Below are 18,773 nucleotides of genomic sequence, written 5' to 3' on the forward strand. Positions count from 1 at the left end.
TAATTTTTCTTTTCTCATGCATTGTCTCCACATGTCCACACATCTTGTACGTCACATCTGTCCAGCAAGTCCAAATGTGTTGGAAGTGACACCCCATGAACAATTTTAGTTTCATTTAGTGTCAGCTAAATGGAGACATGTATGAAGTAACGCTCTTCAAACAAGCTGCGCCGCATTAGAGAAGACATCCACTGTCTGTTTGTTTGCTGAGGATGTCCGGTGTGAGAGGAACAAGTGCAGAATATGATGCCTATTCCTCATAAAGGCACAGCTTTTTATTTGTTAAGCTTTTAACAGGCTTTTAGCATTTACTGTGACTTACTGTGTGGAAACTTCCACAGCCTGTGGCGACATAAGACTAAAATAGCATGTTTATTTCAGAATCGTGCTTATAGCTACCATATACACATATATATATATATGTATATATATATATATATATACACAATACTGTGCAGAGTCTAAGGCCACCATTGTGTTTGATGTTTTTGCAATGCCATATTTATCAAACAGTATAGTCATTTCTGCAACACATTCAGAAAATATGGGAAACATGGATGCAGCTTTAAAATAACAAAAACAGCATCTACAGATTAAAGTGTGTGAAGTATGTAGTGTGACCTACCCTTCCACTACAAGTATAATTAACTTGTGTTATTTCGTTTGTTGGTCAGTCAGTCAGTTAGTTAGTTGGAAAACACGAGTACTATCTCTCACCATCAGTGACATATTTCTCACACTACCTTTGTCTACTTGACTGAAACAGAGAGATTTATTATGTAAATACAGAGCATGCAAGTTATGGAATTTATGAGAGTAAGTTTATTAGCCTTCAACCAAGCTATACTGCAGAGTGATGTTCTCCAACAGTCATGTGAGGAGGCAGCGGGCAAATGTAATTAATCACAATGATGAGTGTGACAGGAAGTGTAGAGGGTATCTGCAGTTATTAGAGAGCGCTGGTAATAACATGACTCAATCACGGTCATAAAATGTCAATTAAATAGTTGTACATACACTTTTCAGCCTCATTCTTGGTTCTTTATTTGTGTTAAAATAAGACTAAAACATATAATACCATCAAGTAAAAAATGCACAGTTGAAATAATTTATTTAACAATATCATATTGATATATAACATATCATCTTAAGTATGGCCTATCTTAAAAAACCAAGAACCAGCCATTTCAAAAACGCACTGTTCTGTACAGAGAGGAAGAAAATAAATAACCCACATGACTCAGAATAATAATAATAATAATAATAAAAAATTGCCAACAAAATGACAGTTAACTGATTTGCTTTATTCTTCTTTTAACTTTAAATAAAGTCCATAAAGCTGACATGATTACTGCCCTTACAAACCTCACATACTTGTCACACAAAGGTGGTGGTGCATGTGCTTAATGATGCATTTATGTGATAGGGATTCATGTCAAATTTGACTTCTTTTTCCAAAGTCCGATCAAGTGATTTTGATTGATAATGATATTATCAGATCGCCTCAATCCTCCCAAACTCATTCATCCTCTCGGCACCATAAATACCAACAAACAAATGCTTGCGTACTTATTATGAACCAAATGAGTGAACCAGCGTTGCAATAACGCTACTAGAAGTTGTAGCAGTGCCTTATGTACGCTTAGGCATAATATTTGTTTTTAAATCATAAATATGTCAGCACAGCGCAAAACAGTGTGAAGCATAATCTGCGTATTTAAACGGCTGACAGGTGAACTCAGGTTAAACATTTGTATCTGCCTTATCAAATCTGAGCAGATCATAAAGTAAGAGTTGGCAATAAAAATGTCATAATCTGCATCATACTCTCTGGTTGAAGCCACTTCACTCCTCATTCATCCTCACCTCAAATATTACTCCTCCTCACACGGCTTGTTAGCCACGCCCACCTCATCAGTTGATTCCACTCACTTGGATCACTCAGCTGCTCTACATCTCCAATCAACCCAGTATAAAGACTCCTGCTTCACACTCCAGCTGTGTCTCAATTCAGAGTGTGGGTCATGTGAAATGAGCGTTGTGTTAAATGAGACAGTCTCGTGCACTGTGTGCACGAGTTTCCTTTCTTCTACTTCTATTAGATCTGTCAGGCTGTACACCATGAGGCTAAACATCCTAAAAAAATCTAGTATATGTACATATATCTGATGTAAAATAAACATATTCAAAGTGTATGTTTAAACACAGTTGTAGAACAAAGAGTAGAAGGATTTTGTGATTTGTTTGTGTTGTACCAGTTTATTAGATTCATGTAATACTGGAGTAAATGTCATGTATCTCATACTTGGAGAGAAACATGGACAAGATTACTAACCTGGAATATGATTTATGATTTATGATTTGAACAGAAAGAACTTGTTCAGCAATAAAACATTATTTCTACAACATTGGTTTAACAACAATATGTAAGTCCACTCTATAATTATTGATTATTCACAGCAGTTCAATTTGGACATGAAATATTAGAACAAACGCAGGTTTGATCAGGTCAAATAAACCTGGTTAAGCTTCTTCACGCTTCAAAATTATAATAATTCAATAATATGAAGAATCAGATGAAATTACTTGGATAAAAATCTTCAAAATGATATCTATGATTATAGCTGCACTGTAATTAATAAAGTTTTAGAAAAAAAAAAAGAGCCTCTGTCACCACCATCCACTCCAGCACCCTAGCCACTGAGAGCTGCATCTGAGCCCCGGATGGGGACCACAGAATTTTACGCTGGAGAGCCAGAAGACTGCAGCCCCTTCTCCACAAACTCCTCCATCCTATTTGCCCTGCAGCCTCACACCTTTTCACTGAGAAAGCCATGGTGGCTTTCACCATTAACCACGTGACAAGAAAAGCCCAACTCTGGGGAACCACACAACTCTGGCCTGCTCATCTTTCGAGGTCTTTGCTGCAGAACCGCGGAAAGTTTTTGGTATGAATCTTATGAATCTGTATCAGGGCAACCAGACCGTGGCGGACTCTTCAATTGACGTCAATTGAGTAAGTGGAACCCTCCAGCATTGCATGATGCATTTCTTCGTGGATTGTCAGGCTACATTAAAGATGAACTGGTCTCTTATGATCTCCCACCCAAATTGGATGGTGTGATTGAGCATCCAGGCACGGAGACATGAAAAATGTTAAGGAACACCCGATCATCTCCCACCAGTCTGACCTCGCAGGTCTGTAACAGGGTCCAGTCCAGCATCCACAGCAGGGTCATAGCCAGAGGAGCCCGAGCCTATGTAGCTAGGCCACTCCAGCCTCACACCAGAGGAGCGCAGGCACTACCAACAGGGAAATACCTGCCTATATTGTGGCCCAGCTGGCTTTTTTGTGTCCCAGTAAGGCAGAGCTCACCAGTATGAGAGACTACTGGTCAGCCAAACACTTCACCTCGATCTCTGAGTCACACCAGGCTTCTCCTCTCCAGCGGGTCTCACACCATGAGCATCTTTATTGACTCTGGGGCCGATGAGCTCGCCTCACAACTTGGGATTGACCAGGTTCCACTGCCTCAGCCGGCTCCTGCCAACACCCTTGACGGTCATCTCCTGGGAATAGTGAATCACCAGACCTCACCAGTGCACATGCTTCTGACCTGCGACCACCATGAGACAATCAAATTTCACATCCTGAAGTCTTCACATCTTCCTCTGATCCTGGGACACTCCTGGCTCCGGCATCACAATCCACACATTGATTGGTTCACGGGGCCCATCTTGGGATGGAGTCCCTCTTCTCACCAGGTCTTCCTGAAGCAGGCCACCATTCCTCAGCGGTTGTCTGCATCCAGCTCTGCTCCAGACCAGGGATGCATGCTGCATACCATGACTTCAAGGCCACATTACTGCCTCCGCATCCGTTTTGCTGCATTTTTCATATGCAATGCTAGACATTCCAGCACTCCTAAGGACTGATTTTCAGTTTCCGGCTCTGCCTGCTCCTGACCTACCCACCTTGTCTGAACCCTGGACATAACCTCAGCCGGGTGCCTGTCTGTTGTGGCAGTTTGCAAGTGTTGCTGCCGTCCTGCCTTTATTGTCGGTGTATTCACAAGTGTAATTAAAGGACACTAAAAGAGACCTCCATGATACTGTGTGCTGCATCCGGATCCAAAATTAACCGATGACAAGGAACAAAAAAAAGAAAACCAGTCATGAATTACTGCTGTTGTGTCTCTACAGGAGATAATAATCAGATTGTGATCATTATGGAAACATGATGGTACAAAAACCAGAGATAAGACAAAGTCTGCAATAAAGTTTGTTAATGTTAACCAATGTTAACCACCTATCCTGGTGGCAGTAGAATGTAATGAGCTGAGCAAAGGTGTTTCATTGCGTTATGATTCAGTGTTACACCCGTCAGAAGAATGTTTTATTTCTGGAGTGGAAACTAATTAATTGCATTTACTCATGTTACTGTAATTGAGTAGTTTTTTTGTAGTGTACTTGTCCTTTTTAAAAATCAAAACAAAAAAAAACTTATTTTAATTAAGTATGTTTTATTTAAAGTATTTAGCTGCATCAGTCTAATAAACAGTAAAAACATAGCAATATGCCTTTGAGACAGCTGTTACACCTGTCTCAAAGTGGGACCTGTTTAAGTGTGTTAAACAGGTTTAACAGCTAAATGTTTTGAATGTCACATGTCCACACATTGTATTATGTTATACTTGTAAAGGTATTCCTTGAATGAAAAATAATTATATGGAGATTATACATCCCATTGTTTTATTTTTTTTTTTTTACACTAAATAAGAGAGTAATTAAAAGTAAAAAAAAAGTAATTAACTTTTTGTCAAAGTACTTTTTAAAAAAGCTACTTTTTTACTTTCAAAATCAGAAATTAATAATTTGACTTATAATTAAGTAAAATTCCATCAAAGTAATTGTTTTTTTAATTGAGTGGAATATTTTAGTACAGTGCCTTTACTTCATAAACATGTTATCCGATGTCCTGATTCATCTTGTCAGTAACATGTTTACAGTTTCATAATATGAATATACAGTATGAAAGCTGAAACAAAACAAACTTTGGTGGTAAAAAAAAAAAGAAACAAAAATTAGTCTGGCCTGATTGTCTACCAATTTATTTAGCTTATTTTACACTTGGGTATTTTACAGTACTTCATTAATCTAATTTTTGCCTATGATTACTCTGCTTATCTATTATTAGGATTGTATCAATATTTAGCTTTATGTATTAATGTATAAGGGGGGTGAAGCACATAATGTTACATTTAATCTATGGAACATTCTATTCAAGTAACTTTTGTTCTGCAGAATGTCACTATGAAGAGCTTATATAACCACAGATTAACAAAGACACCTAGAATATTATGTAGTATTATATTGGTTAAACTCTGTGAATAATATGATTAACGTGTGTGTATTTGAGTGTGTGCGTGTGTGTTTGTGTGTGTGTGTGTGAGAGAGAGAGAAGAGAAGAGAATCAGGTTAATCTGTATCACTTTGTACTGTGTGGTTACTGGTTTTTAATGTTGTAGTTATTAATGTCACATCATTTTGTGTTTTCGAACAAGGTGCAACATCTAGCTTTGTATTCTATGTTCTTCGAATTACATTTACTTTGTAGGCTTTTTTTGTCGAGCAGCTGTTGACCCTGTTTTTCATCATGAGGAAATAACCAAAGAGAATCAACTCTCCCTTAGATCAGATCAACGCACTTGTGTTGTGCTTGAAAAAACTTTTCTGAGTCATGTTGCAGCTTTGAAGAAAACATTATTTTGCAACTGCTGAGGAAGAAAAAAGTGGGTTTACTATGTTAGAGTGCTCGCGGTAAAATGTTTCATTTGACAGTCTGGGCAGCAACAGCCGGACACTTCCTCAAAATACCGCAACACGTGCGGAACCCACGAACTTTACTCCGCTGGACATTTACGATCCCACCTTTGAAACTACACCTGAGATAATATTTAACAGCAAAGCCCGTTGTGGTGCATAACTATAGAGTCTCTCCGCGCGTGGAGCCCACCGGATCGCTGGAGCAGTGACTCGGTTATTGGTTTTACACATCACATTACCCCTTTTTTACGCACAGGGGAAAATGGTTGGTGGTTGTTAACGAATATTTACATGTTGTTGCTGCTGTTGTTGTTGTTGTTGTTGTTGTTGATGATGTGGAGGAATGCTTCTCCACATCAACAGACGCGTGTTTTTGGAAAGCCATCTGACTTTTCTGTTTTGGACAGGTTCCAATCGCAAAGGTGCTCCTCGGGGTTTTTGCTGTAGCAATCGTGGTCGTTTTGATAGCGGTACCCACCGCTATATTTCTGAATGGTGAGTATTTGCGTTGACATCACTCACGTTTTGTAATTAAAAACCTAAAATGCACCGTTAAATACTGTACGTCCAACAGAACGATCATTACGCACGCGTAATTACGCACGATCCGCTTCTTGAAAGGCACCAATTCAGAAATACAGATTTCTTAATTTTTTTTTTTTTTTTTTTTTTAATAATCACTTCCAGCCTTGATATCAGCTCTTACCTTCTTTAATCACGTGTGATTATCTGAAACCTAAGACATTTTGGTCTCTAACTTTCTTTCCACTGTGTGTTTCAGAGGGGAAGGACCAGGGTGGGAACCAAAACCAGAGGTTCTTCTCACTAGAGGATGTCTTCAACAACTCACTGAGACCAACGTCCTACAATATGAGATGGATCTCAGGTGGGGTGGACATTTTGTGAAGTACACTGTGATATCTGGGTGAAGGAGGAGTCTGTCTGCAATTAGATTTTTATATGTATATATATATGTATATATATCAAAATATTTATTTTTAGAGATTTAAAACAAGATGGCACGTCACTACACAGCAGCATAAAAACATTAACCACCATAATTTAATGCAATGTTACGAGCTTAAAGATGTTCATTGTTCCCAACATGTGCTAATTAATATTTTCATCAACAATCAATCTCTTGATTATCTTCTGGAACGATTTGAAAAGTTGATTGTGTTTTGTTTTGTTTTATTTTAAAGAAACGCTAAACCATTTAACTGATTATAAAAAATATGAAAATAGTCCACAATGTATGTAGTAATTAATAAATGATTTAATAACTGATCCATTTTTGGCAGTTATAACCATAAAGAATAGAACAAATACTTATACTGCAGCCTTTGCCACTCGCTAACTCCAAAATTGCAATTACAGGATGTTTAATGAATCCCTGTTGGAAATGACCAACTTACTAAAAAACTGTATGATACAATTTATCTTGTGCTTCTGCCAGTTTTTCAAAAGCTAAATACATAATCAATCTGCATTTTATTAGACACTTAAACAACGGTGTCCCCTCTGTGCACTTTAATCTATGACAGGCACAATATATTAGAAATAAATGCATTTAAGAAGATAAACAGAGGCAGTTTCAGTGTCAATGTACATATTTGTATACATACACTTCAAACATTAGATGCCTTCACTCAATCTCTGTGGTGCAGTGTATCCAAACCAAGCGCAGCAGTCCCTCTTCCTGCAATTGTTGTTAATCACACTGGTTTTCACATGCAAACACTGACATATTGCTACAAGAGTGAATGGATTTTTTTAAACAATTTTTTAAAATGTGTTTAAACATGCCACTCTTTTCTCCCTGGTTAGTGTAGTTTTAATCACAATTATTCTCTTCCAGTTCACTGTGCAATATTGATAATTGGCCAGTTTGAATATGATAAAACCTCACTCAGATTCCATCAGTAGTTTGTAGATGAATGTATCTGAGAAGCAGTTTCATAAAAGCAGCTTGTATGAGTCTCTCTTTCTAACCAGTGACTGCAAATGGAAAATAGCCATTTTCTAAATCTGGTAGGAAGAGGAACAATTCACTTACAATTCACTTGTTGCGGGTGAAAATTCCTCACCTCAAAACTCAGAACATGTTTAGTTTGTCCATTGTGGGCTGTTATAAAAACATGTCAGTCCAAAATCACTCCTGATATAAATAAAAAAGGCTCTGGGGTAATGAAAAACAACTATTCATACTATCAGGCCATTGTAAACTTGTTCTTTATATTTTATATTTTATATAATTGTCAGTTTCTGCCAAGTGAAAATTCTTTGCCTATATTTGACACACTGGACCTTTAAAGTGAGTTCCATTCCAACTAATCTGATGTCATATACATTTGTGAAGGGTCAACCATGATGGTGAAGGACAAACAAAAAGTCAAAACTAGATCGAGATTTAATTTTTTCTCTAACATGGTTCAAGCTCCAAAAACCCTGGATCATACAGTGCACCTCCTCCCAAACACCTCCCCTTTCTCATTTCTCTGTGGCTTTAACGTCTTATTGACTGGATTTACTTACTTTTGTTTGCAGCAGGAATTAATATCACATGCTGCTGTCATAATGACTCATTCATTTTTAACATATTACTGAGCATAAGTGAATTATTTCATCACATTCCTTTTTTATTACCACCCATAACAGATCATGAATATCTTCATAAATCTGAAGGCTCGGTCTACCTCCACAGTGTGGTCACTGGAGCGAGCACAGAGTTCCTGAGCAAAGACACATTTGTAAGTCAGTCTGTGTGTGTGTGTGTGTGTATTTCTTTCATGAAGGAAATGTTGTCACCATGAAAACTCTGCAACCATCCAAACAAACTATGATGTTGGGCGTGGCCTCTGACATGTTTCTTTTCTCTTTCAACACAGAATGAAAAAAGCGCTTATGACTACCAGCTGTCAGCTGACCGCAGATATGTTGCTTTCATGAGCAACTATTCCAAGGTACACAAACCGTCTCCTCACTCGAATTAGAACGTGAACATTTGCAGCCCCTGAGTGACCACATTGCACCTTGTTTTGCTTCCGTCCCTTTAGTTGTGGAGGCATTCTTTCACGGCTTCATATTCACTGTATGACCTGGAATCAAAGTGAGTGTTACAGTGATGAATTTTCTTCTTTTTTTTTTTACACGCAATACCAAGTAGCAGCATTGTTTCATAGTTACACCTAAGTGCGGCAGTTTTAGAGCACATGTGTTGACATGACAGTGGCGTCTGCAGTTGCAGCTGTGGAAGGAAAACTCAGTGCACTTGTGGCAAATCTCTGAGGTATTTTTAAAAATGTGTTTCAGGAAATTTATCACTCCCTCAAACATTCCTGATGAAGTCCAGTACTTCGCTTGGGCTCCTGAAGGGAACAAACTGGTGAGCTTGTATACTCATAACTTTGAGTAACACGTTTGTTTTGAAGTGGGCTGTAAATGAGGCAGTCGAGTGCAGCCTTTGCCAAACACTTGAGCAAAGTAGAAGGACTTGAAAAATGAGAAAATGAGTCTCTTAAGGGTTTTTGAAAACAAACTTTGATGTCTTTTCTGAACTTTCCAGGCCTTTGTTTGGAAAAATAACGTGTACATAAAGACCAGTCCTCAGTCCCCGCGACAGCAAATCACATTCACTGGCGTGGAGAATCTGATTTTTAATGGGGTTCCAGACTGGGTGTATGAAGGTAAGCAGCACATAAATCTGTCCTGGATAAACATTACCTGGATAATGATTTGTATTTATTTTTGGAATAATAAAAGCAAATGTTATTCGATCAAACCTTGATTTGCTAATTGGCAGCTCCAGGCCAAAATAAAGAAAAGCCATTCATATATTATCACACATTTTTTTTTAAGTGTAGCTACTGCTACACTTAAAGCTTTGGCTGAGTTTGTTTGAGTAAACAGGAAAAGGCCAAATTACTGTCAGTGATTTTTCAAAGTGCTGTGTGTTATCACAAGATCAGTGATTCTTTCTGTGTTTCTTTCAGTGAAGTGGTGTTTAGATCTTGTATCGCCTGGTAACACAGGAAATTATTTGTTTTGTATTAAAGGTGACATCGAATGCTGGTATAGCACATATATGTTAGTTATGGAGGTCTACTTACATATATGAACTTGTTTTCATGGTTAAAAACCTCCCAGTCGCTGCAAACGAGCCGATCAAAATATCTCCTCACTGACGCTCTCGTCAGCCGCGCTGTTTCAGACCAAAACCACACCCCCAGAACGTGGACTGTGTTGTGATTGGCCAGCCAACGAGAGCTTTCCCACTGTCCTGTGATTGGCCAGGTAGGAAGTGACGTAATTGGTAGGCCAGCTCTCAGATACACAGCTCCCCCTCTGGCACGGTGGATGCTCTGCATCTCAGCAGCTACAACGAGAGTAGTTCTTCTTCTGCGGTTGAATGTACGCAACCGGATGTGCCCGGACTAGTGCCCGCACCGGGAGGCGCTACGGTGGTGAGAGGAGTGGTGAGGTTTTCTGATGACATCATCAGCATAGGGAAGTGCCGATCCGCTTCGCAGAGCCCAGGAAAACAATACAACACTATTTTCTCAGCAGTGGCTGAACTGTTTGTTCTGAAACTTTAGGGTTTCATAAACGAGGTAATGACGCAGATACACACACATACGCAGCGTTAATTGGAGCTTCCGGTCTATGTCACCATTAAGAAAGACAAAGGCAATAGGAACATTGCACCAGTAAAGGGAGATACCTAAGATAAGATAAGACAAGATTGTCGTTTATTAGTCTCATAGTGGGGAAATTTACATTGTCACAGCAGCAAAGACAATAAAGATAAAGATAATAACTAATAGACATGCATTTCAAGAAAAAAAAAGTGACCCAGTGGAGGAAAGACAGAATTCTTCTACACGGTGAAAACATGAAAATCAATCAAAGGACTGCAGAAATTTTTATAGAACAATACATTTGTTGTTAGTGCATTTTTTTAGCACGGTACTTCTAACCTGACCCAAGTGCTTCCCTCTCCACTTTCCAGAGGAGATGTTTTCATCCCCCCAGGCTCTCTGGTGGTCACCAGGAGGGAAGTATGTGGCTTATGCAGAATTCAACGACACAGAAGTTCACGTTATAGAGTACACCTGGTACGGTGAGGACCAGTACCCCAGCACTGTTTCTATACCATATCCAAAGGTGGGACATCCATCCAGTTCTTTTCTTGCTCTAATCCACGGGCACATGACTCATAAACTTTATTATTTTCCACATTCCTTTGTCATGCAGCCAGGCACTCCAAACGCTGTTGTGAAAGTGTTTGTTGTAGACACTGACAACACAACAAAAATCACTGAGGTTGTTGTTCCAGCTGAATTCAGATCAAGGTAATGTAACAGATTATCAAACGTGGGATTATCTCAAATGAGAGACAGGCCTGGTTATGGTTTCATTTCTTCTCTTGCCCTCAGTGATCACTACTTGGCTTCTGTAACTTGGATGACAGATAACCACATCGCTGTCCAATGGCTGAAGAGAGTACAAAACCACCTCATCCTTCAGATCTACAACTTTAGTGGATCTGGTTGGGATCCAGCTGAGGTAAAATGTGATGTTATGAGCAGGTATTATCGCAATAGAACAGTGCACCACCTGGGATGTTTCACAGTGATACTAGCACACAGACCATTGTAGGAGCAATAAAATCTACACATAACAACACCTTTTACTGCCAGGAAGGATAAGGTAAGGGTTTATAGACCTGTATTTAGCTGACTCGTCATCTCTCACATAGCAAATGCATAACAGAGCAACGGCTTTACGGCCAGTATGGACAGGAGAAACAATTGCACTGATCAATTATACCCTGCAGTGCACACATGGCTTGTGGGGTACATACTTGGATAAATGTGACCTTGACTGTGTTAACTGTATTCATATGTAGATCTATGAAAGGTTTTTTGAAGTGTGGTTCTATGAGTATAACACATTATCAACAGATAATGAGGAACTTTATTTCTGCGTATATCTAAAATATCTTGTGAATATGTCCATTGTGTTTATCACAGTTTGGAAACCGTTCAATCCCCCACACCAAAGTCCATATCAGACGAAACCTGTGTTTTTAGCTTGCAGGGACACAGGAGCTGTTATTCTTCTACTGCCTGCTTTGGTAAACTTATGACACTGAAATCCAAACAAAGCATGTCAAACGTCAGAGGTGTTGTAAACCTTCAGCGTGGTCAGTGTGGACCTTGTATCTCATACAGCCACACTTCAAAAACCCCTGAATTATCCCTTTAATCAGGGACATTTCCTCTTCTTAGCTCCATGTCACACACTTGATTAAACTGGGTGGCGAACAAAAACAAACCTTCACTCATCATTTCACTTTCCAGTTTCCTGTGTAACAGCAGTTGTAGAAAAAAGAAAATGACCCATGTTGATTCAAGGGTCTCTTTGTCTGCTATGTTGTTATGTAATGTACCTACTAACAGCATTAATGTTAGTTGCCCATCTTTGTACAGGATTTGAAGGTGATCAGTACCTCAGGCTGGATTGGACGGGTAAGTCTTCTTTGCTATTAAAGAAAAAAAATCTGCTAAAAACATCAGAACCAACAATGACCATTGTCTTGCCAAAATGAAAGTCCTGAATATTTTAAACAACGTACATTACACTCGAGTCACTCAATGCTGCATTAACAGTGACAGTGACATTGCTGGTTTTGTTCATTTCACAGCGAGAACATATAAAATTGCTCTTCAAAGGTCCAGTGTGTACGAATAAGTGACATCTAACGGTGCATTTTTTTTTGACAAATAAAGGACAGAGGACGGATGCTGCTAAAATGTCTAATTCAACCGTTGATACACACTCTGGCTGGTTTGTCTGTTCAGGCTTCAGCGTTTTTTCCAAAAGTACATACAAAAAGCTTGTTCTAAGGCTACGAAAACCAACACATTTTTATTTTTAAAGGGATGACACACATTATATTATATTAAAAAGAAAATGTTACACACTGGGCCTTTAAAACCAAGTTGATTTCACTTGTGCACTCGTGATAATGTGCACTTTATTCTAATATTCTCATGTTCTTTCCAGTTCTCTCCACCGAAACCTGTTATTGCTGCAGACAAAAACAGCTTCTACCTCCTGATGAGTGACAGCAAAGGGTACATGCACATTCATCATGTAGTTGGGGTAGGTCACATGATCAGTATTTTTGTTGAGTTTTGCACAAGAAACAGTTTGTTATAACCTGCTGTAACTAATCTGAGTGTTACAATTGATCAAGATGTTAAAATGTTATGTCTTATGCATGCAGACAACAGTTACACAGATCACCAGTGGAGAATGGGAAGTGATTGACATCATGAAAGTCACCGCAGACAAATTGTAAGTTGGAATCACGCTGTTACGCAATGGTTTCTGCACAAAGATCGACTTATTTCTATGACGGTTTGATAAATGAGGGTCAATGTCTTTTTCCTTATAACTCATTCCATTTAATTCCCACATTACACTGATGAGGTTCATTGTACTAGTGTATATGTATATCTCATACCCTTTATTTAATTTTATCCAGTATGTAGTCTAAATAGTCTAATTAATAAAAATAGTCTCTTATTCATAATTTATGACAGATTATTCTTAATTTTAGACACTGTTTATAGATATTTGGTTTTCAGTTTATCTTAGGGTCTGTGATGATTATGATGGAGACATATCAGTGAATTCCTCCCTAACTCCTCCCATTTCTCATTATTCCACAGATATTACAGAAGTAACGAAAAAGATGGCAAGCCAGGAGGAAGGAATGTTTATGAGTAAGACTTTTGGTTGCTATCATATGTAGAACAATGTCATTTCATTTGAAATTAATTTCTTATGTGTGTGTGTGTGTGTGTCAGGTGGACAAGCAGTGGACACGTGGGGCTTAAACAAGTCCCCAAGTGTCTGACTTGTGAATTACATGGAGAGAAATGTCAATATAACTCAGCTTACTTCAGCCACAATGCCTCCTACTACCGCATGAGCTGCAGTGGTCAGTTACACTTAAACTTGACAACTGTACATTTCTGTGTAGATCGTTTATAAATAATACTAAATGTAACTTGTATTTAAAGGTCCAGGCATCCCTTACCACTCTCTAATGGATACTCAGAAAAACACAGGTAGGCGACACACTTAGATCTGAATCTGTTGTAATACTGTAAGGAAGAAAGCATGTACTTGAAGGATATTTCTCTGTTTTGTTTTACACGTGTAGAGCTGAAAGCTTTGGAGAACAACAGTGCATTTAGCGGCCTGATATCGGACATCCAAATGCCCACCATGCTCCGTGACAAAATCAGAGTGGCTGGATACGGTCAGTGAATTCAACAACGACATGGGGTTGAAAGTAATGTGGCACAGATATGTGGTGTGCATTTGTTATACTTACACTAGAGAGGACACATTGTTCACATTGTGCATCCACATGTGTCTGTTCTGTTTTCTGTTTTCCAAATAACAATTGAATCAGTCTGACCATAGTCAGTGTTTGCATGTATGCCCCACTGTGTATGTGTATATTTTTACATCATTACATCACCAAAATGATCTTTGATAGGAGTTATATATATGTATATATATATAAATATGTTGGCCTTGTTCAACACTTTCTGTACTTTCAAACTCAAAGCACTCTAAATGCTTCCCTTTACCTCCTTTATTCATGCAGTGTTTTCCCCACTCTTCCAAAGTATTCAGCCATCCGTGTCTCGTTAAAGGCCGTGTGCCCAGCTCCACATGTGGTGTCAGTTACAGTTTTGAGTCCAAATGAGTTCAAATTCATTATTTTACAACAAAAGCCAATATTTAAAATACACACACACTCTACTGGAAACCAGAAAATCACATTAAACCACTGCATGATTGTTTTTGTGCAAAGTCTGAAATACCTTTACAGTTTTCAATACAGGTCTTTTATGTTTATGTAATGATCTATTGTTCTCTTACTCTTTTATCTCGGCACAAACACCTCTTTACATTTCAAAACAGAGATAAATGTATTCACATTGTTGTATGGATGTTTGTATTTTTGATAGATCTCTGGTTCCAGATGGTTTTACCTCCAGGCTTTGATGAATCTAAGAAATACCCTTTACTGATAGATGTGTAAGTATCAATTAAAAGCAGCAATAAAACGAGTTGTAAAAGTGACATTTTTATTTACTTTTTTCAATTACGGTAACAAACTGATTGTCTTTTTACCCAATGTCTCAGGTACGCAGGGCCCTGCAGTCAGACAGTAGACTATACCTACAGTGTGAGCTGGTCCACTTACCTGGCCAGCACTGAGAATATCATCGTGGCCAGCTTTGATGGAAGAGGAAGTGGTTACCAGGGTAACAAGTTAATGCATGAAATCTACCAACGCCTGGGAACCTATGAGGTGGAAGATCAGATAGCAGCAGCCAGGTAAGGAAAGAGGGGGGCAGTTTAGTCAAAGTCAGTGCAGCTCAAAAAAACAAGCTTCACCATTTCCTAGAAATGCTTGATGGAACTGGATTGTACTTGTTTTACTGGCTCCAACACAGACTTACTTCAAGTGCATGAATCACTCTGAGTGACGATGACGATCACAAGTGCTTTGTTGGTCACCTTAAACCCATGTCATCTCCTGTCCTTCCCTGAATAATTGTCTTTCGTTTGGTTTCATTTCAAGGGAATTCATCAAACGAGGCTTCATTGACAAAGACAGAGTTGCTATTTGGGGCTGGGTAAGTACGGTCAGAGTTCAGTCAATGAAGTCAACATGTTGACACCCTGCTATCAGAGTGACTGATGTTTACTTAAAACAAGACATGAGCTGAAGTAATGCTCTGTTTGTCTGCCACAGTCTTATGGTGGATATGTCACGTCAATGGCTTTGGGATCTGGCAGTGGAGTTTTCAAATGTGGAATGGCGGTGGCTCCAGTTTCCAAATGGAAATACTATGGTATGTTAAAGCTGCAGTTTGTAACTTGTCGGTATAATGTCTGTTACATTCAAACCTTGAGTGAGTTCAGCTCCACTCGACTCTCACCGACATTCCCACGCTGCACACAGGAGGTCATCTGTTTTATATTAAGACAGACAGACAGTGAACCAGCAAAGTGAGACGACTGGAAACTGGAATATGACTGAAAACACAAAGAAGCACCCACGTAAAGCCTCAGAAAATAATTATCCTTCTCAAAAAAGCATTATTTGTTGTGCTTCTTGTCTCCGTCCGCCCCTGCACTGCTGCTGTATACACGCAAACACCTCCCTTTAATCTGGTATGATGGTATTGCACGACAGAGCCCATTTTCAGATGAAGGACGCAGCAAACAACTAACGTTGACGTTAACATAACTTCTGTTCATAAAGACCAAATAAAGGCAGAATAATGATAATAATAATAACATCAACATGTATCTGTGGACTGTGTATTTCAGACTCAATCTACACAGAGCGTTACATGCTGGAACCTTCACAGAACACTGATGCCTACAATGTGAGTTTCACACGTTTTCACATGTTTGATTGTAAGTATTATTTCTGCTGTTACTTGCGATTACCAACACACAAAAATGTGTCTGTGTGCAGAACTCAACAGTAACAGCAAGGGCAAAGAATTTTCATTCCGTGCAGTATCTTCTGGTGCATGGAACAGCTGATGGTGAGTCAAACAGGGCCTTAAACTGTTAACTTGAGGCATATTTATTACTTGTGTATTATATAGGTCGACTAGCTATGTGTTTTTTGTAGATGCTTAAACTTACATCCCTGATAAAACTGTTCTTCAACCTTTTTTGTGATAACAGACTGTCTTAAGCAGTGTTTCCCAAACTTTGTGCATAATATTAAATATTTTGGCTATTGTACGGCCTAATATTATTTCTAATAACTAAACCAGCCATTTTATTTATATTTTTCTTCTTTTTTTTTAATTTGTCAGACTATAAATCAGTGTTTCATTCATTGTTTGCTCTTCTAGACAACGTTCATTTCCAGCAGGCAGCTGAGATCTCAGAAGCTCTAGTGGAGGAGCAGGTGGATTTTGAAGCAATGGTGAGCGACGTGTGAAAAAATGAAGTGGAATCAGTGGAACATGATGTGTTTCTGTAAACAACAGGTTCACTGAAATAAATGTTTCCATCTTTCAGTGGTACACGGACAAGGATCACGGGCTTGGTGGCTCAGCCTATCAACACGTCTACACCCACATGACTCACTTCCTGCAGAGGTGCTTTGCATGACTCCCCCATCTTTTCTTTTAAATCTCATGTGAAAAAAAAAAAAACATTTTTGTGATAACAATTTAACTGTTGATTTAGGCTTTATTATTACTGTTCAAAATGCCAAGGAAAATCATTGTTCTTGAAAATGGACAAAGTTGTTCAAGTCTTAATGTGAAAATGTGTCTTGCTTCTATACACTCAAGAAAACTGTATTGTATTGAACTGAATGATCCACTTAAACATAATGCACTCGTTTGTTTTATACAGTTTTACTCAATTTGGGAAGTTGTTGAATGTTTGATGTAAAAAAAAATTAATAAACATTTAAACAACATGCCTTTTTTTACTTTCTTATGCTGCTTTACCTGAATTTAAATATGGTGAGTGAATAAAAAGCTGTACTCACACTGCTGTGACATGAAATAAGATTATCACTTAGACCTTGGAATAAATTAATATATTTATATATATAATATATATTTCAAGTTTTTTAAGTCCATTTTTCAATGAGAACACATAACTCAGTTGGTCAAGATGATTTCTGTCTCTGAGGTCTAAGGTTAAAATCTTGTAATGAATTGTAAAAGTGAATTGCACAGAATAAAAAATGCTATGCCATCAACAGCCAGGCTGAACCAAGGGAACCAACTAACAGCTACACAACTTTGCAGTTGTGGAACTGAACCTGTCACCTTGGGCACTGACACACACTTTGTGGCGTGGTGAAACCACATCCACCGTGAACATGTAGAGCTCCTTTCAATTTTCACTTTGGATGTTGAACTTTAAAACTATCATGTTTGTCACAAGAAAAGAACCTAAATTGGAACATCTCAGCAGTGTTCTTATCAACTGAGCTACCTGCTCCATACACTCTTACTGTTTTCTTAGAGCTTTTGGATGAAGGGATGGATCGATGGATGGATGGATAGATAGATAGATAGATAGATAGATAGATAGATAGACAGGAAGTAATGCAGTATTGCAAAAAAAATTCAAATTTTGGAAGACATACAAAAGTATGTCTTTTTTTGTCAAATTTTGGACGACATACTAAAGTATGACTTTTTTGTCAAATTTTGGACGACATACTAACCTATGTCTTTTTTGTCACATTTTGGACGACATACTAACCTATGTCTTTTTTGTCACATTTTGGACGACATACTAACCTATGACTTTTTTGTCAAAATTTGGACGACATACTAACCTATGCCTTTTTTGTCAAATTTTGGAAGACATACTAACCTATGTCTTTTTTGTCAAATTTTGGACGACATATTAAACTATGCCTTTTTTGTCAAATTTTGGACGACATACTAACCTATGACTTTTTTGTCAAATTTTGGACGACATACTAACCTATGACTTTTTTGTCACATTTTGGACGACATACTAACCTATGTCTTTTTTGTCACATTTTGGACGACATACTAACCTATGTCTTTTTTGTCACATTTTGGACAACATACTAACCTATGACTTTTTTGTCAAAATTTGGACGACATACTAACCTATGACTTTTTTGTCAAATTTTGGAAGACATACTAACCTATGTCTTTTTTGTCAAATTTTGGACGACATATTAAAGTATGCCTTTTTTGTCAAATTTTGGACGACATACTAACCTATGACTTTTTTGTCAAATTTTCGACGACATACTAAAGTATGACTTTTTTGTCAGATTTTGGACGACATACTAACCTATGACTTTTTTTTCAAATTTTGGA

The 18,773-nt window shown here is 38.2% G+C and overlaps 1 protein-coding gene across 2 annotated transcripts; it reads left to right on the forward strand.

Moving 5' to 3' along the window:
- Positions 1 to 5,846: 5,846 nt before the first annotated feature.
- Positions 5,847 to 17,377, forward strand: dpp4 (dipeptidyl-peptidase 4). Of its 2 annotated transcripts, XM_058652466.1 has the most exons (26): positions 5,853 to 6,091; positions 6,234 to 6,321; positions 6,608 to 6,712; positions 8,485 to 8,576; positions 8,715 to 8,789; positions 8,883 to 8,935; positions 9,139 to 9,211; positions 9,392 to 9,512; positions 10,835 to 10,989; positions 11,080 to 11,177; positions 11,262 to 11,391; positions 12,318 to 12,356; positions 12,895 to 12,993; positions 13,118 to 13,188; positions 13,566 to 13,619; positions 13,704 to 13,837; positions 13,920 to 13,967; positions 14,063 to 14,161; positions 14,883 to 14,952; positions 15,061 to 15,255; positions 15,503 to 15,557; positions 15,677 to 15,776; positions 16,258 to 16,316; positions 16,409 to 16,481; positions 16,800 to 16,873; positions 16,969 to 17,377. In XM_058652466.1, the coding sequence occupies exons 1-26, from the start codon at positions 6,089 to 6,091 to the stop codon at positions 17,059 to 17,061; spliced, it is 2,256 nt and encodes a 751-aa protein (XP_058508449.1). In that variant the 5' UTR covers positions 5,853 to 6,088; the 3' UTR covers positions 17,062 to 17,377. The 2 variants fall into 2 exon arrangements, with proteins under 2 accessions (XP_058508448.1, XP_058508449.1); XM_058652465.1 differs by having other exon boundaries at positions 5,847 to 6,091; positions 10,835 to 11,177.
- The last annotated feature ends 1,396 nt before the right edge of the window (positions 17,378 to 18,773 follow it).

The sequence above is a fragment of the Solea solea genome, chromosome 2, assembly GCF_958295425.1.
Source record: "Solea solea chromosome 2, fSolSol10.1, whole genome shotgun sequence".
In the NCBI taxonomy this organism is placed as follows: Eukaryota; Metazoa; Chordata; class Actinopteri; order Pleuronectiformes; family Soleidae; genus Solea; species Solea solea.

Coding starts and splice junctions, on each gene's coding strand:
- dpp4 (XM_058652465.1), top strand. Junction 13,620..13,703: donor GGAGGAAGGAATGTTTATGA/GTAAGACTTTTG, acceptor TGTGTGTGTCAG/GTGGACAAGCAGTGGACACG. Junction 14,953..15,060: donor TACCCTTTACTGATAGATGT/GTAAGTATCAAT, acceptor CCAATGTCTCAG/GTACGCAGGGCCCTGCAGTC.